The sequence below is a fragment of the Theropithecus gelada genome, chromosome 8 (assembly GCF_003255815.1).
Source record: "Theropithecus gelada isolate Dixy chromosome 8, Tgel_1.0, whole genome shotgun sequence".
NCBI classification, from domain to species: Eukaryota; Metazoa; Chordata; class Mammalia; order Primates; family Cercopithecidae; genus Theropithecus; species Theropithecus gelada.
The window spans coordinates 117577998-117603950 of NC_037676.1; the positions used below are offsets into that span (position 1 = coordinate 117577998).

Here is a 25953-nt window from a genome sequence, read left to right on the forward strand (position 1 = left end):
GGCAAATGCAAGTTAAGCACTCTCCCTTGGCAATATGCTTAGAGCTGAAGAAAGACTACCTTTATACATGTGGAATGAGCTCTCCAGTTCCCAAAGTCTCTACCCAGCTGGCTGCCTCCATGGAGGCCACTTGCCTACTCCTTTGTGTCCTTGTATGTTCCTTTTCTGGACCCTTGCTCTGTCCACACAGAGATGGGAGACCCAGAGGTGAGAGCAGGGTGACAATGCTGACTCACTCACTTCTCTTCCCTCAAATACCGGTAAATAGCTGATGGCTATATATTCCTCCTCTAATGGGGTTCTGACAGTCCTGGGTGAGATCATGTGTATTCTTTATCTGAAGGGTGGTCCTTGACACAAGAATCAAGTTCTACATAAGGAAGTATATCACATTAAATGTTATTTTTACACTCTTATCTAGAGAACATTGCCTCCAGCTGCAAAACAAGGGCATTACCATTATGAAAGCCCATCAAAGACGCTCTGCTGTTTTCAAAACATGGAAAGAAAAAGGGAAAAAAGAAAAAAAATAATAATTAGAAAGATTTGCTCCTTAATTTGGGCTCCCAAAAATGAGAAATGATTATATAATGAGGGGAGATACTAATTATTTTGAACTCTCCAAGCAAATCTTCTGAAGCAATCTATATACTTTATGTTCTTTTTCTATTTTTCCTTCTGGTTAAAAACACACAGGTGAGTCTTCCCAACGTCCTTTCCTATCTGGATCTCTTCTACCTCATTTCTCTTTCAAAGTCATCTTTCAGGGAACTTGCTCTGATTAATTTGATTTTAACCAAACAAACAAGATATTTGACATATTAATTTAAACTTTTTGAGATGATTGATTAGAATCTTTGCATCATATTCACGAGTATACTGTATTCAAAGTTAAAACTTCATAAGCAGGAGTTTTTACATATCGTAACATAATCATTACCCAATACTCAACACTCAATATTTGATACTCAGTGAATGTTTTTGAAATAAACACAATTTTTATTGTTAATCTTTCTGAAGAAACTAGTATATATCTTTTTACACAAAATCTATCAATAAGAGATTGATTGGTTAAAGAAAAAAAGCAAAGCAAAATGAAACAAGTTGAGAGAATCCAGGCTTTATCAATATAAGTAATAGTTCTTTAGAATGGTGATTTGATTTCACCATTTCAATTCAGCAGAGCCTGTATATATATATATTACAATGATCTGTATTTCCTATTGCTAGACGGATGAAAGTGAATCCATATAAACCATACCAACGCCGTTATGTGTAACTGGTGGTAAAACTTTATTATTCAAGTTTAGATGTAACAGACATCTTTGCTGCCTGAAGATTGTTTGCATAAGAAATACACCAAGAACATGTTTGTGAGTAGAAATGAACATGCACTATGAAAACAAAACAAAATAAAACGAAAAAATTTCATGTGTTGTAAGAACAGAACTATTATAGCCAACATTCTAATATTCAAATCAGGACTACAAATTGAATTCTTTTTCTTAGCAACATGAAATCATTCCATATGAAAGACATTTTCTGCTGGTGAATATTGCTGTAAGTTAATTTTACATTGGCATTTTGAGATGTTCCCCCCACATGCCTCCCCCGAAATTTTCCATGTGGTTGTCAAATAGTCCACCCTAAGGAATTTGGCATTTATTATTGTGATATTTGCCTTATTGGTAGCCATTAAGAAACTATGGTTTTATCAGCCTAGTAACAGTTTTGCGTCTTCATAGTCAACACTATTGGCTGCCTAGTTGATATTTACAGCTCATCTTTAAGAAAAATGACCCCAACCTTTCCTGGCCTTCGGGAACTGACAGTTTAAATAACCCCCTTGGCCACATAATAATACTTGGCACTTCTATGGTGCCTTTCAACCAAGGATCTCAAAGTGCTTTACAAACAAGTACTACATTACCATTATTACTATTAATAATATTATTAATATATTTTTCAATTTTACAGCTGAGGAACCTGAGGCACAAAAAGAAAAAGTGATATGCTGCAGTTCATATGTTGAAAAAAAAAAACCACCACCACCAGGGGAAAACCAGAATTGAGTTTTGGGACTCTATGGTCTAGAAGGACCATTTTCTCTGATAAAAGCTAAACATTATTTCCATGGTAAAGTTATTCCTGCTTTTCTCTGGTGTAGGACAGAGTGAAGCTTACAGCTCTCCCTTTCCTTTCAAGAGAACACATGATCGTACATTATCTAGTTTCTCACATGTGGATTACTCTTGAATTTCACATTTTCTTCATCCCTGACTTGACATACTTCTGCCCTAGCATATTGCAGAAGTTCTAATTACTGCAATTAACTAGGATGCTTTCTAAGCAACTGCACCACAACATGTGAGTCCACTGTCTATGAAACAGTACTGAAAAACCAAAAGGAGTGCTCTGCAAAGAAGCCATCCCTCTGTTCTTGGCCAAGTCTTTCTTTGGGAAAATAACACTGCCTTCCAAAGTCCCGATGGGCGTCCTTCTATCTTCTTCTCATTTGCAGTTGCCTGATGATAGAATTCCACCTAACAGTACCTACCTTTGGTTAGAATATTTAGTTTGATACTCAGGTTGCATTTCAATTCCTCAATTTTCTCTTGTGCCTTGAACAGTCAGCAAGCTTTCACCTTACTGGCTCACCAAAGATGCCTTGATTTTTTTTTTTTCTTTTTTTTGCCATGGCTCTCAACCCAAAGACAGTAGCTAAAGTTGCGCTCCTCTCAACTTAAGGCAAAAGGCTGGCATACAGCACAGAAGCAGACCACCAGTTTCTTTACTCCACATTTCCACCACTGGATGGCAGATATTCCCCCTCTAGAAATGCATTAATTTTATTTACTAAACAGGCAGCAGTTCACAGGTCTCAAGACTGGTCACTTTGTGATGTTTTGCAGCCACACAGCAGGAGGCTAATAATTATTTTAATAGCCATACTGAGACTCTTCAGTTTATTAAGAAAAATGTAATCCTCAGGCATTTTAAAATATATATACATTTAATATTTTTGGAGCTGTATTTGCATTGGATCGTAATAGATTATGTGCACATGTGCAATTATAAACATAATGTGCTACCACAGGCTTCAACAAAGAGCTGTTAAAGAGACTTTTTTCCCTTCTCATTAATATTACCTTAGAAAAGAATCCCCATGCTTGTTTTCTAAAAATCTACCTTTACTAAAACAGAACAGTTTAGAACAGAACATCACTATCTTAAAAGTTGATTAAAAAAAAATCTCAATAAGTCATGTAGAGAGAATTGGGCATACTCTTTTCCTTTTGAACTACAGAGTTATCACTTAGAGCTCTGACCTTTTCTCATATACTTGGAGTCATGTAGTGTCTCTCTCAATCCACAGCATTCTGAGGTGGGTTGGCTCTTTATGACTTTTCTGTCCCAAACAACAGAATGAATACAGAGGTGAGTGATGAGAGAAAGAGTGAGAATAGGAAGAGTGAGAACGCATGAGCTGGTCCTGGTCTAAAATTTGATCCAAAGCTCAATTTAGAACATACACAAATTTTCAGTTTTCAAATGCCATACAATTTTAGCTGGCACATCGTTTTCATCACAGGGGAAGCCTTTTCCAAGAGAGAAAATTCCTAAATCATCATGAAATTCCTCATTAAAAAAAGGTTCCGTACCATAATAGTTTGTTTAAAATCACAATTTAAGATAAAATAATTCAGAAATCTTAAATTAAAAAAATAAATTTTATAATATATCTTGAGATGGAATAAAGGCTTTAATGAGTCAAAAAAATAAGGAGTGTTTAGTGTTATAATAAATTTTTGTCTCTTTTAAAAAAGCCCAACTTCTTCTCCACCAAAATATGTATAATAATGAAAGCAAAAATGAAAATAAAATTATCAATAATAAAGAAGTATGGAATAAGATCTATCGTGTCAATGCTATCCAAAAATATTCTACTAAAAAGTAGACTGACCATAAATATTCCAAGAATAGTGATATGTATTTTCCAATGCTAGACATTACTACTATGTCTGTCTGAGAAAAAAAAATTGAATGAAAATAAAAAGGCATACATGCCAAAAATAAAGAACCTATTTGTGTCCGACACACTAGAGACATTGCTTAATGAGTAGTTTTGCCCAAAAAGTAATACTTGCCATATTGCCCAAGTTAACCAAACTTCTGGTGTTTTGCTGATTTAAGCAGTCCACGTAGATAATGTTGCTGAAGGATTGCCATGATGCATTTTGTTATTCTTTTTACTAAGAAAATTAAATATTGTTGTTTGGGGAATCTCCTCTCTTTTTTAGATCTTTAATTGTCACCTCTCAAGTCTGGCTATATATTTTGAGATGTATCCATCAAAATTCCTATGGAAGATAAATTACATCACATAATTTGAATGTCAAAGCTCCTCATTCCACTTCTTTATTTCAGTTTATGTGAATATTAGAGCTACGCGACAGGTGAGATCAGAATAAGGCCCATTAACAATGAAACTGAAGCAGAGGACTTAGTCCTGATTTCTGTCTCTTGCTTTCTCTTTTCTCTTTTTTTAATATGCAAACAAAAAAATGCAAGAATGAAAATGACAACACAACATCAGAAAGACATTTTTTTTTAACTTCATTCGCTACAACAGTCACGAACTGGTTGAACTCTACCTGCCATCCAACTTTAAGAAACGAAGACCCGGCACTGTGAAAAAGAAACAAAACCCAAACAAAACAAAACGATACAAAGCAACTGCGAATTAATGTAAAAATGGAGTGCAAATGCGACTACAGAATGCAATAAAAACATCAGCGTTGCAGATTCCAGCAACACTTATCAAAATAATTTCTGAAATGTTTCATATGAAACATAGACAAAGCAATAAAAAGAGGATATATGTTTATCATCTTAAGCATAACAATGTGAGTTAAGAGCTTAAAAATTTAAAAAAAAAAAGTACTTGGAATGAATAGTGCTACCCTTTTTTTCCTAAGTAGGCATAAAAATATTTTCATTTCCTTCTTGTTTTCCATACCATTATAGCAAGAACTTTCATTTGTTTCATGTTACCGTTTACAACTTTAATGCACACACACACACACAAAAGGATATCTACTGCAATAGAAATAGTTGCTTCATTACCTTGTTTGCTACATTTGCAAATGTAAACAGCTAGGCAGAGCCAGAACTGACTCTAATGCATGATGGAATATCTTTGTTGCATACGTACACTGTAGAAAATAATTATTCAATATGTCAGGCACCATTATTTGAAATGTAATACATTAATATTTACTAGAAAAATAAGTTTTTTTTTTTCCTATTTGTTCTCCCAACTTCTTTAATGAAATAAGTTAATCTGACAGTGCATCCAGTAGCTTGTAATATCTTCTACATCTCCGTGGCAAAAAATAAACTACTGGCTGGGACAATATAATGCAAATTATTAAAGTCAGTCCTTGTACATACATCCTTGTAGCAAGCATTGAGGCTCGACTAACAGCACCTTTAACCAATTATTTAATGTTCAGTTATTTAGCCCTATTTCCCTGAGCAGTTATGCTGAGGAGCTTTCCCTTCATGGATAGTTTTTACAAAGCCTTAAGTATTAAAAGTTCTATGAGGACATACTCCTAAGAATCCTATTTAATGCTACTTAACTAAATCTGTATACATTTAATGAAGGGATTGACTAGTACATATACCAACTGTCAGTCTGTGGTAACGTAACCTTAGACGCTGCCTGACCACAAAGTTTGGAAATTATATTTAACCAAAAGAAAATAAATAAATACAGCAGGTTACCTTATGGAGAAATGCCATGTGTTCTAAACAGATTAAACCCATGGTCTGACATTTGTATCCATCTATGCTTTTGAATTGAGGGGATTCCTTTAGTTATAATGTGCCAAGTGAGATTAGTAACCAACAGGAGGCTTAGAAAAGCAAATCCATACTGGCTCATCACACACAAGAAAGAAATACCTGGCTAAAATGAAATTACTACGGAAGCATCGAGGACATTGTTTTTTAAAATGGGTACATGTGTGGACAAAATGAAATCTAAACCGCAAACAAAAGAACTACTGAGTATTTGAACATCTAAAGGACAAAAATATCAGAGAGGGTGTGCATGTGTATGTACAGGCAGGGCTGGCTAAAAACAGCGTGCCACCATCTGTCATGTTTCTTGCTGCACTCTAACCAAGCCTAACCACAGCTCGCATTTCTAGGTCAAAATCTGAAACATGGCCAATGAGAGAAGACTAAATTGAGAGGACGTCATTTTTCTTTCATTGCCCTGGACCTTCAATTTCTCCTCCTCTGCCTAAGGTTTCATGATACTTACAAATTTAGGCAACAATTTGTGGGTTTTGGAACAAATGGTCCAATGGCCAGTCCAATACTGCTTTAGTATAATAATATGGAAACCCTTTCAAATTCTAGACAGTTTTGGTCTCTTTCTTTATAAATACATTAATTCTAGTCTGGTAATACCTCTTACGGATTATTTCCCCAGTACATATTAGCCAAGATGGTTTTGACTTAACAGGTTTTAAAAAGTGATTGTTTACCATCTTCCATTCTTTCTCATTGACCATTTATCTTACTTTTTAATCTTGGTAACCTACTCATCAAAAGAAAGAATAATAAAAGAAGGGAATTTCATGTTGGATAAGGCAGGCTCTATGAAGTATTTTTTTAATAGGTCTTCATAAGACATTACAAGCTATTGAATTCCCATCAAGAAAACCTATTTCTATTTAATTGTGCTAAGTGCTAAGGTTTTACTCTTTAGGTTTTCCATTTTTTTCCACTTGTGCATTGTTCCTATGCAGGCCCCTCTGGATATGTGTTGTGAAGTCATATTTGTCCGTGCAAAGATGCTGGCATATGCTGCACTGGAAAGGTCCACTGTCACCATGGCAACTCATATGCAAAGCATACATCACTTCATCCAGAAAGACAATGCCACAGTGCACACATTTTGTTGAAAGTTCATCTTGAGTACTTCTATCAACTTTCTCTGTTTTTACTACATTCAAGGGACCTTCATTTTTTACATTTGGTGGTGCCTTCGTTTTCTCCTTGGAGGCACCGTTTGCAGTTGGCCCAGGTCTGGAATGCTTGATCGCCAAATCTAGAGGAATGTCATTGTCTGATCCAACAGCTGAAAAATGAGGAGGCAGATTGAAGGTGGGATAAGGCACATAGTTTTGGCAAGGATTTGGTAGGCCAGGCACGTGACTCAAGTAGTGCGGATTCCCAGGAACGGAGAGCTTATATTTACTCCAGAACCGCAGCCAATCAGCTTCACTCTGGAAGTCATTATGTACAAAGGGAAGTCCAAAAAGTGGGTACTGGTACTTTTCAATAGGGCTGCCTGGTGGTGAATAATTTGGGTGTTTCGCAGGTCTCATGTACTTTTCTATAGGACTGCCTCTCTCAGAACTTCCTTTCCCTTCAGATACGGATGAACTATTTCCTGGATCTCCAGTACTTTCCTGAGGACTTTTTATCTGAATGTGCAAAGGTTGCATCCTTTTGTGAATATCCAGAGTTTGGCTGACCAGGACTGGCTGCTGAGCAGAATGGCTTTTAGTCAATGAACCCTGGGCTTCGTATTTACTTAGGCTGGGGAGCGGAATTTCTCTCTGGTGACTTTCAGTTAGATGATCTTCTGACCTCCTCTCTAACGGGCTTCCATTGACTTGCTCCTCACTGCTGCCCCTCTGCTGTTTGTTGAGCTGCTCAGCCTGAAGTGCCTCTGGGTTAAGGCGCTTTCTTGTTCTCCTCCTAATAATCTGCTCACCGTTGTTTTGTTTAATGATGTTTAAAGGCCTGGGAGTCTGCAGAGAACACATACAATACATAAAAGGAAAACATTAAAAAATACATTAAAATGCATTAAAAATTCCTCACAAATATAAACCATGCTTAAGTTCAAAGGCAGGGATAGGCTTTCTGCTGTAGATTTACTAAATCTCCTCCTTTTGCCCTAAGCAGGATCAGAGGAAGTAACCAAAGTGCACTATTTTACTCTAATTAAATCATGTCCATCTTTGCAGGGGGGACTGAAAACTTTAATCTACTTGAAAATAGCCTTTCCAAATGCAACAGATTTTGAGATTGCATCATTTAGTGATGAAACTGTGTAGAAAGTTACTTGAAGTGATGTGATTTTTCTGAAATATGTTTTTCAATTTTTGAGTTGTACACTAAAATGCTAGCATACAAGAGTAACACAGGCGATACATATTGATAACAGTGGAAAAATTACACATTGCTATACACAGAATAAGTTTATATGTTGAAGCCCTAAACCACAGTGTGACTGTATCTGGAGACAGGGTCCTTAGTAGGAAATTAAAGTTAAATGAGGTTGTAAGGGTGGGGCCCTAATCCAATGGGACTGTGGCCTTATGAGAAGAGGAAGAAAAAGAGATCTCTCTCCACTGTGTAAGGGCACAGATAGAAGGTGGCTTAGTAAGGAAGAGAGCCCTCCTCAGAATCCAACTTTGCTGGAACCTGATCTCCAATTTCTAGTTTTCAGAATGTGAAAACATAAATTTTGGCTGTTTAAAGCCACCCAGTTTATGGTATTTTGTTATGGCAACCTAAGCAACTAATACATGCGTGCTTCTAAATAATTGCAAATGTGGATATAAAATATTAATATCAGAGCATAAATAAAGATAAACTGACAGAATTGTGCGGAAATATATCAGGTCATCAAAGCAATATAGAGGGATTTTTTTTTATTCTCACTTCTACTTCTCTCCCTTAAATAATATATTTATGATGAAAGATTCTACTTGTTAATAGGTGAAGCATTAGTTTTGTGTTGAAAATCTAAATTCATGTGTAGCTTTGGTTTAAATATCTGATCTGTCACTCTACTCTTAAAGTAAGTGCTAACTTTCATTCCGCTTAAGTATTTTGTTTAGCTTAAACATTACATGATTGGTATTTATGGACATGTTCAACAGGTATTTATATAATATGACTTAAATCCACGGATAAGACTATAATAAAAACTTTACTTGCAGTTGGAGCTCTTTGATGTATAAAATCAAAGGAATCAGTCTGATAAATTAATGCATATTTATAGGTTAAAAATTTAGGATAATCTTTAAATGAGCTAAAGTCTGATTTTTCTAAAAGATTACTGAAATCAGAAAATAATTTCTACATAAAACATGACTATAAATATAAATTTATAAATTTGTAACTTTATAAATTATACATTATGTGTATATAATGTATAATTTTACAAATTATAAATTTTTAAATATAAACACATATTCATAAATATGTTATAATAATATAAATATAATATAAATTTAAAAATAAATATAAATATAATTTATAAATTATTCCTAGAAGTGATACACTTGAATGCAAGGGAGTACCTCTTATATCTTGAACGAGTACAACTACAAATTCTTTTTTGAACATTTCTGTTGCTACAAACATACTTCGAAGTGAAGAAAGATAACACACTTGTTGTTATTGACAATTCATTGTTAAAGAAAGAAAATGTAACACAGCTTAGTTATGCCATGTGCATTTCTTTTGCTCAGATTTACAAAGGTTTACAAAGAGTTCATATTAGCATTATAAACATATGCATTATTTAATCTATACACTGTAAAGAAACCTGAAATTTGCATAAATTCCTTTTTTAAACAATCATAACTTTTGTGTCAGTTTTTGACATGAAATGTGAACATAACCTTTATGTATTTCAATGTATGGTTTTTAAAAAAACCTCAAAACTAAAAACATCTTACCTCTGGACAGATGAATGTTAAAATAATTTTTAGAAAATAGTTTAGTTCATATCACAGTGGTTAAATTACCATAATCTGGCAGAGTAGTATTTTAATTTACTTTTGGCCTATGATTGGCCAGAGTTCAATTAAAATCATTAATGTCAGTTCCCATTAAATAGAAGCTTATTGCTATGCTTAAATGATGAAGGTTAAAAGAAAAATAAGTTGGTATGTGGCGGGGGGCAGACTCTACTTGCTACATGCTAATAACTAAGGTTTTTACAGGTTACTGCCAATTAGTATTGTTAGCAGCATGCATTTTTTAAAGAGTGCTTCCAATAGTCCATATATGAGAACGTTTTGTCTAAAATTGTATTCCCTGTAGCCATAATGTATTCACTGGCTTGTGCTAAGAGCTATGGTAAAATGCCAAACAAAATGAAAAAGGCACAGGGAAATAAATTTCTGTTTACGAAGTGGGGGATTCCTATTTTAAAGTCAGCTCTTGTCAGCAGATGAACTTTCTAAACTAAAAAAAAAATCCTTCAGTAAGTCAAATCCATATTCAGATGGAGGATTTGTGAGTTTTAATTTTATTACAGAATTCTAACTAAAATTTGAGGAAAAGTAATTCAAAGGACCTCCGTGAGCCAAAGCCTGCTGGAGATCTTAAAAGACAAAGTATGTTTGCACCTTACTCTACCCTGGTGTGTGTGCTATTCAGAACTTCAGATACCTTATTGAAATACCCACTGAAGGCACTGTGGAGATTCCTGTGATATTCTCTGATCCTGGTTCAGTTCAGAACTATCCTTCCGAATGTGTCCCTCCCAGCCCCTAAAGCGGTCAAGATAACACTTGCGAATTCCAAAGGTAAACTAAAAAATACTAATTCTTTCCCTGCCTTTTATTTTACACTGAACAATGAAAGCGTCCTTTTTCATTTTTAAAAACGTTTTGCATATTTCTGAAACTTCTAAAAATTTTCTCCTTTTTACCTAAAATAATTTTACTGAATTCTGATAACCATTAATTCAACTATCTGCTGTGAAGTTCCCAGAAATCAATCATTTTCCTCTTTTATATCAAAAGAAGCATAATGCATTACTAATGACCTCAAACCTATCTCCCCATCCCATCTAAGCCCCTTTCACCATAAATCACACATGCACTCCAAGTGACTGTATTAAACAACCCTGCGGGGGTAGGCACTGCAAGCCAGGGAATGGGACTTATCACACCACAGACCAGGCCAACGCTGCTTTATAAAGCTTTTCCTGAAAGAGTGGAACAAGTTCTTACCGAGTGAAGCTTCTGGTAGAGGCCACACGCGTTGCATACATATCCGCCATTTGCATTCTTTCGCCAGAGAGAGGTCTTTGTGGTCAGGCAATTGGCACAAAAAACACCGGAGCCTCTACGCCTCTGAAACAGGGGAAAAAAACCCAAGGTCAGAGGTGAGTCACATGATCAGTGGAGTTAGACCAAATCAACCCAGGAGTTTTGTCTTTAAACTAGCAACAATGACAGTATAAAACCACACTGCCCATAATGAGGTCAGGTTCAATTGTGTTTAATAGGCACCACTGATTTTCATTATAATTAACCCTACAGTGATGGATGAGGTGTGTGGAACACCAAAGGCTTTTCATAGAAACAGCTTTAACTTTTTGAACTTTGGGTTTTATGGCTTTAATGATGGCTCCTAAATGCGGAACCCTAAAATATACCTTTTAAAAGTGTCAAAACACAAGTCAAAACGACAGAACATGGCAATATGTTTAATACACTTTGGAAAGGAGGAGCACATGCCACCTGAGCTTTAAAATATAGTCACGTTTGGAACAAATGTAAACCATTTAAAATCAAACTTGATTTCTGTGTTTTTGTATGTCATTCATGTAACGTAAGTATTAAGAGAATATAAGACACTCAATTCTGATCTTTCGTTTGCAATTGTAAAATCCGAAAGATTCCTCTATTCCTCAAACATGAGAGGGTTTGGAGAAACTTCAGCCAATTAAAAGTACAGTATTACTAATGAGAACCCTTATGAGGTGCCTACTTAAGTCAGGCAACACAGACCCTTCAATGGCTATTTATTTACTTTATTTCACTTAGACTTGAAATCACAAGGGTTTCCAAATACAAATTGATTCTAGTGGCCTGAGTCTTGTAATCAACAGGTTCAAAATAACCTAAGAATATTTAAAACTAGATAATTAGTATTGCTTGTTCCATTCTTGCTATCAAGTAATGATTCCATTAAACTTCTCACTTAAACAAAAGTCAGGCTGTGTTTGTAGGCACAAATACTAACAGGCAGGAAATGGAATTCTCTTGCTGAAAAAAAAAGAAAAAAAAAAAAAAGACAGCTTGAATTGTAGTTCGGCTCTCCTTTCTCTAGGAAGCAAAGCCTTTAATGATAAAATATGCATGTTAGATAAAGAGTGGAAAAAGTCTTGCTGGAACCTAATTTTATTAGAAATTAAATATTACATGTGCTATAAGTCAAAATTTCAGGGATTCATAAAATTTAGGCAATTTATTTAACTCGAGTCCATACTGTAGAAGAGTGGTATCCCTGCCAAGAAAATACAATGGTTATAATTGTACTCTGATACATTTCAAATGGAAAGCTTTCTGCAGACATAATTTTGGCTTCAAGACTGGAACACTTTCTTGGCATTGAAAGGGCATTTGATTCATCGGGTGTTTCACAATGTATCACTAAAAAGACCTGGTGAGCAGCCAGTTCCCTATAGGGTAATTTTTCCATCCAGATGCAAGTGCTATCAGAGGCCCTCGTCAGCTAAACTAATTATGATCTTGCAATTGCTGATGCCTGCTCACTCTAACATTCGACATCCTCCATTAATCATCAATACAAGGAAAATGAATGAAACGTAAAGAAATGAGGGCTGGTAAGCTGCACAGCCATAAAAATCTGAAATGAGAGCAATAACTTAACAAGATTGGGGGAATGTTTTTAGTGAGCACAAAGTCAGGCTAACAATTGCCCTTTTAAACCAAGAACACGATTTCATTAGTGTAGCAGGTTGTGCTACTTTAGGTGATATAATAAAAACTAGATTTTCAAAGATAATCTCTGGCTCCCTTTTTTCCCTTTTTTCCCCCCACCCAACTCTGGACCAGAAATGTATCATGAGTTTCTAAGTCTCAATAACAGCAATAACAAATGTTGGGTGTCAGTCTGCAAGTCCCAATGAGTGCCTACTGCAAAAGTGGACTGCTGCTTCCCCCAAAATCAATGAAATATTAGAAGTTGTGTTTATCAAACATTTTGGGGACGCCCTTTATGCAAAGTAAACTGGGAGCCTAGTTAGGTTATAACTGTGAAACTTTCCTGGGGCTATCCTGTCATTTTCCTAGATCTAAATAACATGTTTGCAAATAAACACCAACTTGATACACATAAGGGCAATGTAAATGTCCATTTGGAAACTAACCCACATATATGGCTGCGGCTCAAATGTGAATGTGTAACCATTCTCTCCAGCCTGCTTTTCTTTCCTTATACCCTGGGTGCTTGACACACCATGCCAAAGTGGGTGTAATCCTGATTTCAGTGAGTGTTTCAACCCTTGCACAAGTTGGTGCTTAATTCTCTTGCAAAGAAAATGCCTTTCATTAGTTAGAGGGAAAATCCCGAAATTACAGCACTGGTTTCCAAAAGCACAGCTTGCTTTAAAAGCTGCACTTAAGACTCTAATATAATTTGCTATATTTTAGGTAAACCATATCACATTTTAAATATATGAGGAGTACTTTGAATACACTTATTCAGAGTTAGTAGAGCTTGGAGGTTAATAATCAGGTTTAGGTGTCAGAACACTCGTATTCAAAACCTGTCTCTGCCATTTGCCAGGCACAACACTGGGCAAGTCACTTAACCTTTCAATGCTTAAAGTTCTCCGATCTTTACAGTGTGAGCTACTGTGATTCTTTTTTTTTTTTTTTTTTTTTTGAGGCAGAGTCTCATTCTGTCACCCAGGCTAGAGAGCAATGGCACGATCTTGGCTCACTGCAAACTCCAACTCCTGGGTTCAAGCAATTCTCCTGCCTCAGCCTCCTGAGTAGCTGGGATTACAGGCATGCACCACCATGCCCAGCTAATTTTGTATTTTTTAGTAGAGATGGGGTTTCTCCATGTTGGTCAGGCTGGTCTCAAACTCCCAATCTCAGGTGATGTGCCCACCTCGGCCTCCCAAAGTGCTGGGATTAGAGGCGTGAGCCACCACGCCCGGCTACTGTGATCCTTGTGTGGATTAACAGATGCAATTAAAACAGTGCTAGGGATGTAGTAAGTGCTCAACTCCTATTTGTCAAGAGAATTCAATTATTATTTCTTTTGTATGAGAAAAATATTTTGTTAGTTTTCTTTTTAGCCCTTGAATTTTGTTATTTCATATTTGAGAGATGCTTAAAACATAAGGTTGAATATTGTTAAATGTGTTTCTTTCATATCAATCTTATCAAATATGAGAATGGAAAGTTGAGTCAGAGTGAAATATCTAGGTGTTCGCACCTAGAATTCAATAGGAGCAAGCTTGCATGGGGGTGGAGAGTGGGAGGTAGGTGAGAAATTCTTTCACACACGAAGTTACCTCCCATCTAAACAAATTTAGTACTTTGGTAAGCCTAGTAGAACCTTATTTTTGGTGCAATTAAAATTTCTGGAAGCAGCAGAGAAGGTGGGAGAAGTAGGGAGTGAGTGTCCTGAGCTGTGTCACTGCAGAACCACATCTTTCTAAAGCACCATACAGATGCGAGTCCTGACCTGGTCACACTGTGTACAGTGTAACCTGGCAGGACACAGTAAGGGATTTCCTTTGAAGTTATCAACATCCTTAGCCCAATCAAGGACAGGGAAGCAGCCTGTTACCAAAGGAAGGCAGAGTAGAAGCCTCCTGTGCTCTATTTTCAAAAACAAAGCTTGGCTTTAACTTAAAGAAAAAGAAAAGCACTAACGACCTTATTTCATTCATACTTTATCCTGCATGGCAGTTTTAAAATACTTTGTCACTCTCCTTTGCAGTAAGCCTATTAAGGACAGAAATCCCGTTTCCTAATCGTCACTGAGTATTGTAAGGAATAAGCACCTGGGACAGTGCTCTGTTAGGCTAAACATTAAGAAAGTTGAAAATAATCCTGCCTGCTATTATTTCTATCATTATTTTTAGAAAAAAATATTTTAGGAAAAAAAGTAGTTTTTTTTTTTTTTTTTTAAATCCCTTTTAAATGTCTTCCATTCAGGCTGACAAATTAATCTGGAGTTGGGCAGAGACGGCTGATGATGTTGTAGAAAACGCAATCAAGAAAATTCATTGTCCACTCCTACTTTCCACACTTTTTTTTTTTTTTTTTTTTTTTGAGTCGGAGTGTTACTCTGTTGCCCAAGCTGCAGGGCAGTGGCGTGATCTCGGCTCACTGCCCACCTCCGCCTCCCGGGTTCAAGTGATTCTCCTGCCTCAGCCTCCAAGTAGCTGGGATTACAGATACCTGCCACCACGCCTGGCAAATTTTTGTATTTTTAGTAGGGTCAGGTTTCACCATGTTGGCCAGGCTGGTCTCCAGCTCCTGACCTCAGGTGATCCATCCGCCTCTGCCTCTCAAAGTGCTGGGATTACAGGCGTGAGCCACCACACCCAGCCCCACATGTATTTTTGAGAAGGAGCTGATGCCAGGTACTTGCTAGGTGCTGGAGGTAGCTCTCTTTTATCTGTATCATTATAGTCACAAATTGCTGATGGTTCTATCTGTGTCTGTTTATGTTTAAATAATAAATTTCTCCTTTTCCCACAAGCTGTCTTAAGAGATAATAATTTGTACCTCCATCACCTTGTGCGTGAGAGGGAAGAATTATGGGTCATATGGATAAGATCAGTGCTGGGAGGGAAAACAGGTAGGAATAAGTAGCTAGCCGATAACACCAATTGGCATTCCTGAGGGGCATATATAGCACAAATCGTACTCTCCTCTCAGACTGAGGGAAGACTGCCCACTCACACATGTAAAGTCACATAGAGTAGTGGCAATCTCTGCCCCTAAACTGCTCTAAGTTCACCTTCCACATCTACGTGGCTTCAATGGAGGGCAAGAGTGAAGGAGGATTGGCTGAAAACCCAAATCTACATCAGTCAGCTCAACTCAAAATTTCTACAGAAAAAATTCTGGAATCAGCAATTTGAGAAAATGATTGTTTGCTTTTCTTTTAATGCTTTGACCAGTAAAATTTAGGTTGCATTTGTGTTGTCTCCAGGCCATTTCCGTTGGCTGGTAATTTCCTATGTGAAAAAGGATGAATAATGGTACGAACAGTTAACTGCAAGGAGTTTTGAAGCCAGTGATTGCCTGGCAAATGCTTTTCAGTGATAATTTGCATGTCTTTTGAGCCCTTGATCCCTTTCGGTATTTCAAATATTATAGCCACAACACTGATTTTCACAACAGTAATGTAGGTGATGGATCTGAAAAATCATCAAATAGAAATAGAAAATGACCTACCTGTCTTTTAATACGAATACACTTTAAATCCAGTGTAATTTTTCCCTCCCCTTTAGAGTAAACCAATAAGTATAATGACTAAATATTTAAAACAAACAAAACACAACACCTTTTGTCTTTAGGTTCATGGCTAACACCAACACGAGGGTTACAATAGTTGAAATTTTCTCTAAGTTTCCAATTCAAGTTTTGCTTTTCGGAGACTTAAATCTTCAGTCAGCTCTATATCATTGATAAATAGCTGAGCCTTGGCATTCATGTTAGGAAACCCAGATATGACTTAAGACATTTTTTATTAAATTTTAAATTGGTTCAGCTGTTTTTATTCCTGATTTTATTTTATATTTGAAGACCAGCCAAATATAAAAATTTTAAGGTTTCCAAATCTCCAAATTTTGAAAAAGAACTGATTTCATCTGAAGTAAATTTGATTGAATGATTTATTAAAGTGGCTTAACATTTACAGACACGGATATTCATCTTCAAGATATTAAAAGTTTCCATTGGTGAAGGAATTTGTGAAGAAATTATCTTTTACAATAATTTTTTATGAATAAGAACCATACTGAAACCATGTAATTACATAACAAGGCTTGATAGGCAGAATATTTACTCATATTTTTTATGGTTTTATATCTTAGCCATTTTAAACCGAATCAATTTGAAATTTGATTCATATAATGTTAGTATGAATGTACCTCAAATATTTTTAACTCTTTAAAAAATTTGTGTTTATTTGATTATATCAAAAATTCTTTGCAATGTTCATGTTAGCGAAATGCATAGATGGTTATGAGCAAAGCTTCTGGTATGATTTCACAGTAATACAATTTCAGTGGTAAATTAATTCAGTTAAGTTCTGGGAGTAATTATTGCATGTCCACCATGTGCCTGGCACTGTGCTACAAGCCAGGGTCACAGCATAAGACAAACATGGTCTGTAATCTTGCAGATTTTCCAGTGGAATCTTCTAAAAACATACTAAGTATAGAGCTAAAGTAACACAAACAGAAATTGTTCATGAACATTGACAGTTGAAATCATGTGAATTACGTGGAAACTTTTCTGAAGATACCAAAGCATTTCCCATTCGTAAATCTCATTTAAAGGCTAAAAGTTACCTAATAATCAGAGGGGTTACTTCCTGTGCTCCTTTGCAAAAATGTGTAATAGTTTAAGTCATTTCAGAAACAAATTAATACTTGCTTATTTTCTCATTAGTCATAATGTTCTATCAATCACATTGTTCTATTAGCAACCAATAGAGTTGACATGAGTATATGTGTTCATGACTGTCACATATGTAGGTGATATTCAGTAATTGTTGATATTCAATAATTCAATAAGTGTTGAATATTATTTTAGTTCTTATCTCTATCATTCACCACTAGGAGACATCGAAGGCCATGTCCCTGCCCTCTTCCCCTCCAAAACAGAATTAACCAGCTGTTGACTACACATCAGTAGATCCTATGGAATATACTGAATTCAGGAGCTAAAACAACTTAAAAATAGATGATAGTTTGCAATAAACACCTTTAGATGAACAGCCAGACTCTTACCAGGAGCACAGGCTGGCCAACAATTGGACAAGAGCAGGTAAAGCACTCTGCCAACAGAAAGCAATAGTTTACCAATATCCTGGCCAACTTTTGTTTCAAATAAAATTGTGAAGAATCCATTGAAATGGGCTGTACAGCATGTCTTTGCCTGCTTTAAAACAGTCCTCTTTGCCCTCAGATTTCTTGCCAAAAAACTGAAGGGACTCTATCAGGTTCAGCCAAGCACCCATCTTATAATCACCATAGAGCTTGGAAACAAAACCTGTTTACCCTGCTTATTAAATTCACTTCCTCAACACATCAGCAATGATAATGGAGACCAGTGTAAACTAAACTGGCATCTCTGGCTAAGAGCAATAGAACAGTTTTTGTTCCAGGACATGAGGCAATACATACTGTAGTAATCATACCTTGCATTGAGATATGAATACATCTAAGACTTATCCCACTGACAACGTCGCCACATAGGGAGCTACCCAATATATCAGGTAATGCTACTGTGCTAAACACATTAGCTCCATCTCTTCTGAGATGTAACTGGTGATTCTAGGAGTGACACAGCCGAAAATCACCATTTCCCCAGGTATATCCCACTCTTTACTCATACAGTTTCTTTACATCTCAAGGTTTTAGAAATTTATCACACAGATATAAAACTTATTACACAGGTCTGAGGACCCCATCTCCCTTCTTTAACCCCATATTTGGTAACTAACCCCATATTTGGTAAAGGAGCAAACAAAACACCCTATGTCATAATGAAATTACATAATAGAATCAGAATTGGAAAAACCCAGATTTTTGGAGTTCTTACCATGCTGTTTCTGTAATAATGTTCTGCATTTACAGCAAGTACGCATTTGGACAGCTAAAAATATGGTTGAAAATTTATGTCTGCACTGTCTTTTTTTCATTCCACGTGAAAGTCATTATTGTTAAAAGAACTACTCAAGTCTCTCAGTGCTTCTATTTTTGCCATCATGTATCTGTTTTCACCCTTCCTTCAGCTACAACAATGGTTGGAAAGTAGCTCTACAGGGACGTTCTTCTATGCCAGTGCCAAAATCTGACACTGGAAGGAAAAAATATAATAAAAGGCCGTTCGGAGGCACAGTTAAACAATTTTAGCACCTCTTAAACTTCAGTGTGTCAGCACAAGAGTTGATTCTTTTAATAAATCTGTTGCATATTTTATTTATATAATATATTTAATAAGCAGATTTATTCTGGGATAGGTTCACATTCTAAAAATAAAAATATCATAAAAATATCAGTGATGAAGACCTTTCTAGAAAAGTCCTAAGGTCCAAAAGTCTCAGCTTCTAGGCACTTAATTAGAGAGTCAAATACAGTTATTAATATTTCATGTATTACACCTTTCTAGGGCTGCCTTTATAATATATAATGACATATTATAATTTATAATATGTAATGATATATTTTTAAATTTATAATATATAATGGTTATTTTGAAAGAAACAGAAAAAAATAATAATAATTCTCTTCATAGTACCTAACACAATAACTGGTTTATGAAGTGTTGCCACCCTTGAGGCAGCTATATACACTTCAGTCATTCCTTGATGGTTTCTCACAGTCTTGGGGATCATACAATCTTTTGGTGAAATTTATGACACTCCCCAGAAAAAATAAAGTATAAAATATTTTCCAAATAACTTTAACATGGTCAAAAGCATGTCCCTCACAAAATGTATCCAAAGATTTCCGGTGGATTTGAGTGCTGACGGAACCAGATCCCAAGATTAAGAACTCCTAACACATATTTATCCCAATTTAGATTTACAGTGAATTACTAGTTATTATTACTCTCCTTTTATTGATGAAGTATGAAACTGACAATAGTTCTTTGACTTATCCAGCATCAAAAAACACATTCTGGTCTCTAAGTCTAGGCAATAAGACAGGATCATATTCTAAAAAGCATTTTTGGTCAGGCGTGGTAGCTCATGCCTGTAATCCCAGTGCTTTGGGAGGCCAAGGTGGGAGGATTGCTTGAGGCTAGGAGCTTGAGATCAACCAACGCAACTCAGCAAGAACCTATCTCTACAAAAAGTTAAAAAAAAACTAGTTGGTGTGGTGGCATGCATCTATAATCTGAGCTAATCTGGAGGCTGAGGCGGGAGGATGCCTTGAGCTCAGGGGTTCGAGACTGCAGTGAGCTATAATCATGTCACTGTACTCCAGCCTGGGCAACAGAGTGAGATGCTATCTCTAAAATAGATAAATAGAAAATTAATCAATAAAAAAGAATTTTTGAATCAATTATTTAATAGAATCCTCTTGTTTGACTAACTTTGTCCCTTTTTAAATAATCATCATTGTACATGTGTTTGCAGGATAACATACGATAGGACTCGTCTCATTATCTGATATCTTCACAATGATCCTAAGAGTCAAGTATTGTTATCATCATTATTATTATTCCCTCCACTTTATAGATGAGAAAACTGAGGCTTAGAAGCAATTTGCAATTGCTGAATAGTAGGGGTAAGATACAAACCCAGGTTGTCCTCACTTGAAAGCCATAGTGAACCATGTTTCAGCCCTTATTAGTAAAGAGGAGATTGGGGAATTTTTTACCAAAAATATTTCAAAATATCCTGGCCTTAAAGAACCCTTATCTCTTCAAACCACCCAATAACAGCTGATTGAAATTATGCAAGTTTTGAGGTACCAGAAAGAAATGAGTCATCCTTCATCAGATATGGCAACGAGCTGTTTTGAGGTCGACACAGTCATAGCCAGAGGAACAGAGCACTTGGCTGATTGGGGGGCAGTGTTGGGGAAGGGGGAGGGATGCAGTACATGTGTTTTGATCCTGCTGTGTCAAAAAAAATAAAAAAAGTATGTGAAACAGGCCGCTGCTTAAAAGCAGAAGTTGGTGACACCACTGACTTGGCTTCTCATAGCGCCTGCTACATGGGAGGTTAGCTGTGGATGAAAGTCTCTGTTTGCTTTTGCAGAAGACTTGGCTAGAGTTGGGGCAAGAAAAATGGTGCTGGGGTTTTGACATGCTCTGTAAACACACATGTTCAGGTACCAATTTACTAGATTTCTTTTATATATGTATATGTTCCAAGGCAGAGACCTTTTGTGATATTTGGTATCATTTTTATTCAAGATACATTACTGGCAATTCTGAGATGAGGTTATTCTACCAAATTCCTCAAGAATCAGATAATATAAAAATATTTTAAATAATGTCTGCTTAAAAACTCCGCCAATATTATATATAAAACTTCATGTTCTTCATCTATCTATGAAGTTTACTATTATACTTTTCATATGTGACGTACTTTTGCATTTCATCACAGAAGAGTAATGACAAAAATACTCCTAACTCTAAACAGTTTTTATAGGCTATCCAATTGAAAGAATTCAGTACAAGTCAGATGTTAAAACACAGGCTTTAGCCTGCTCAGCAGAAAGATGGCAACCACTGCTTATTTTAATATAAACAACAAAAACATATGGGAATACATGAGTTAAATATACAGAGGTTCAAAACAGTTAAAAGAGTTAATAATAAACTATGAATGTGTCCACAGAACGACCCTGATGCCAAATATGCAATTTGGATTAATACTTCACAGACTATCTCGGGAATACCTCTGGGAACATGCCATTCTCTCTGACTTTTAGAAACACGGGGAGTGAGGTGGTGGGAGACTAAAAACAAATGAACCTGAATTTCATTTATTTTTGAAACTATAAACCATTACAAATATTATCTCTCATTTAATTCAATTTTGTATGTCCTCAGGACACATAAAATCATAGGTATTTATGGACACCTCTCCAATGATTAAAATAAGCACCTAATGTTATGTCATTATTCAAACGAAAGATGTGCCTTTAAATAAGAGCTCTGTGACCACTACTGGTGAAAACGACCACGAGCAGATAATTTCATGATAGAGGTACTGTGCAGACAGGGAAAATTGAGTTGATTTCTAAAGTTTTAATAACATGATTTTTAAAAGACAATGTGGAATTATGAATTTCCTTAATAATGATGTAATTTTGTAATAACTGAAATCTTTCACGGGAAAACTACTTCAATAACTCACCCAGTCAATTACACAGGCAAGTCCTGTAATAGGCTGTCCCTACTCCCTGCCCCGTCAAATAGCTCACGTACACGACTTCCTTTTCAATTACCAACTTGTCTGCAGTACCATCTGTAAAAACGAACACATACCTTATGCTGCCAGTTTTTGCTTTTGCACGTCCATTAGTGGGACAGGCTGCAGCTGCTCAAAAAGAAAGCAGTGATTGTCTTTGTTATGTGTGTGTATATCTATATATGTATAAATTCTCTCTTCAGTACCACCAGATTAGCTCAAGGTAATACATTGTCTTGGGTAGGAAACTGCACTCATATTAGCCTTACTCGCACCCGGCTCTCTCTGTGATCTGGAGTTTATTAATCACACTGTATCGCATACCAAAGTAAGAACTACCTCATCGCATCAAGCATCCTGGAGGCTGCCCCTCAGTCATCCGTACCAAAAGGAACAGTTAAAGCTGTTTTTCACTTTGACATTTTGTACATCGAGCAGAATATCAGGAAACCAAAACTGATACCTGGCAGCCCAACTTGAGACACAAAACTCCTGGTGAGTGAGATTTTATTTCATGAGAAGGGCTCTGAAAATACAACACTAACTTTTCAACAACTTTATTTTCCCCCGCCTCATGTTTATATTCTTTTTCTGTTGGCATTATTTTTCCTCTAGATGAACACATTGAATTTGTCACACAATCTCGGCAAAAGACGTAAATAAATTATAGCAAGAAATTACCCATAATTATTGTTTAAAGTCATCTGTGTTAAAGAAATGTCATTTCTCCCTATGGTTAAGTAATACAGATTTTTTTTTAAAAGAAAAGACAAAAATTATTAAGCTCTTAAAAATATTTTGAAAAAGGATTCATAGTGTAGCTGAAATTTAAAACACATACAAAAAATGAAAAGCAAACAAAAATGCTTAGTTGTGACTTATCTTTTGCTAATTCACATTTACAAATTTACCCCAAATATATCAAAACTAGTCTTCATCATAAGAGGAACTTTGTGACATTGTACAAACTTAACTTTTGGAGCATTCGAATGTTAGTTTGCCTTGGTTTTTCCTATATTGAATTGTCTGAAATCATAAAATAGTTCTACTTTCTCAGCATAGGTATAGGAGACAGACTGCTGGATTCCAATTATTTACATGTGCAAGTCACACAGGGGAAAGGAGGTTCTTGAAGAAGGACCTACTTTTTCCTTTAATCTTTATATTATCAGTGCATTGCATACAGTGGGCATTTAATTAGTGATAGCTTAATTGAATTGACCTCCAACAGAAGAGATGCTGCAGCCGCTTTGGAGTGTGTGTGTGTGTGCGTGTGTGTACACATACAAGCATTATGCTTTAAGCATACCTTTATTCATGAAATATGAAGGACAACCATTGTTACAGAAACTAGAACTTAGATTGAAAACAGTTTCACTTTTGTGAAATGCAAAAGAAAACTAATACATTCTGGGCCATGTTTAGGCCCAGGAGAGGAGAGGAAAGGAACAGTCCCTGTTTGTCTCAGCTTATGAGCAATTTGCAAAATGTATAGATATGGCATATGTTGGTTATGTATATACATGTGCATACAAACATATATATACATACACTCACATAAATGAATAAATGGAATCATTTTCAGCACTACCATGGAGTGAGATGTCACTAGTTGTTTTTATTTTCATTAAAGCAATATATTTTTAGAAGTGGGACTAAAATGCCAACAATGTTGTCAAGAAATTTCACGAGTTTCTTACATAGTTGAGAACAAATATAATTGGTTATACGGTAATTTTGAAAAATGCAGCAATAGAGTACCTAGGAGAGTGCTGTAAATGTCAGGCTAATAATTATTTACTTTAGTAGGAGGAAAAGAAGACATTGATAACTTATGATTAATTTTTATTGTCAATTTATTTTTATTACTATGTTGGAGTTCTCTCAATTCACATACATACTCAATTAACATAAACATAATTATGTCTGTGAGACTATGGAACGTCATGCTTGACATATATGAGGCATTCAGAGATCATTAAATTTCTCCTTTCTCTCTTAATTTCAGAAGAGATTGAATAATTCAATAGATATTAGATTTTAGAAGATATTGAAAACAATACACTTTTGGAACTTATATACAAGTATATAACTCAATATCTACGTTAATGTGCGTATGCATAAAACTTATACAAAGGGCCTCATATTTATTTTTACAACATGAAAAAATGTATTAATGGTGACCCTAAAATTCCCTTATATAAGAAACTGTCTTTTAAAGAGTTTATTACATCAATTACACATTTAAAAATATATGAATACATGTCTCCTGTCTTTCTTTCCTATGCTCTCCTTTTGACTGCATTCTAAAAGACCTTTAAGGATTACATTACATAACTCTAGTGGTGACTTCCTCCATTTTAAAGATACATATTTCTAACACAAAAACTAAGTTGAAATTTGAGGAAGGAGTCAGGGTCCTTTCTAGAACATAAAGGAACACTTTGTAGATCACATTCCCTCATGCATGTTTTATTACTCATGTCTAGCTGCAGGTAGTTTTCTTCTTTCATATAGTGAGGCCACACAGATTACATACACAAAATAGAAAAATAGATATTTGATTCCTCGATTATAAAAAAAATTGACTCACTTGGGTTTATACAGACCCAGACATAGAAACTGCTAATTTTGAATAAATTTTGGGTGGTAGTTGCACATTTATATCCATAAATTTTATTCCATTTGGAATTTGACTAACATTGGCTACTTTATAAATATATATGCATGCATTTACAGCTAAATACACACACAAACATACATTTATAATATGTATAAGCATATACACATATATTCATTACCTTTTCAAACAAAGTAGCTTCAAGGTCCTCTAGTTTAATATATTTAAAAATTTCAGGTGCTAATGCTCTTATCTTTTAAAATGTCAACTTGAAAAAGATGGAAGTCATACTTCTCTCCCAAGATAAGGAGTTATAGCTGACTTAAAAGATAAAAATTTTGGGAATAAAATAATTATAAAAATATAATGGCAGAATCAGTAAATTAATGAAACTTAAGGAACCAGCAGTAGGATTTAACAAAGAATTAATTTATGCATAATTTTAAAAACACGTGCACATGCTACACGCTCCAAAATGTTTATACTCTCTGAAGGAAATGTTAAGTGGCTAGATCTGATGTAGGTCATCCTCGTTCCACCAATTGTCTATGATTTATTTGATCTATAATTTTATTTAAAAGTCCACAATTTTGTTTAATTAACTTGTGTACATATACACACATACACGACATGTATGGGTGAATATAGACATATAATTTTTACTTATATTTGCATTTTTAAAATTTATTTTTTAAGTGCATTCCAAAGGAAAGCAGTAATTAAAAAATAAACAGAATGGACTGATTAGTATCAAACTAACATTGAACTCAATTCACATTAAAAAAATGTAGGTACAGAAAAGTGTGCCTAATATATAAAAATAATAACTTTTAAAGAAGTAGAAAACCACCATTAGCAGAGGCTTAGTTAATTAGTCAATCTAGTGCAGGATAAAAATCTAGTGCAGGATAAAAAAAATAGATTTGTGTAAGTTTACAAATTTCAGAAAATGACCAAATTACTCCACTTATCTCATTAACTTGACCTCTTTCAGGATTTGACCTTCCTAATAGATTTGTTTTATAAGACATGACATTGTGAACAGCTGTGCTATTCTTTCTTGAACTTGACTTTTTTTTTCTTAATGATGAAAATAGGCAGAATTTACTAATGCACGTGTATTTTTTGGAAACAGTGGGGGAAGGGACGAATCAGAAATGGAAAAATAATGTGAGTTCCTATCTGAGCAAGTAATTTTGAAACTCAGAGAAGACACTCAAGTATTACAAACATTTGTGACCAGTTAAGAAGTGATACAGAAAGAATTTGAAAATATCACCATAACGTTTGTTAATATAAAGAGGTATGATTATTCAAATGGGAAAGCAACGGGGATC

The 25953-nt window shown here is 35.4% G+C and overlaps 1 protein-coding gene across 5 annotated transcripts in view; it reads right to left on the minus strand.

Moving 5' to 3' along the window:
* Window positions 1-1274: 1274 nt before the first annotated feature.
* The window catches only part of TRPS1 (transcriptional repressor GATA binding 1), a 292538-nt gene continuing 267859 nt past the window's right edge, over window positions 1275-25953 (minus strand). For all 5 annotated transcript variants that reach the window (XM_025393989.1, XM_025393992.1, XM_025393990.1 and 2 more), the window contains 2 exons: window positions 11064-11186; window positions 1275-7835 (listed from right to left, as the gene is read on the minus strand). In XM_025393989.1, coding sequence (XP_025249774.1) covers window positions 6774-7835; window positions 11064-11186 — 1185 coding nt within the window. In that variant the 3' untranslated portion in view covers window positions 1275-6773. The remainder of the gene's footprint in view (window positions 7836-11063; window positions 11187-25953) is intronic.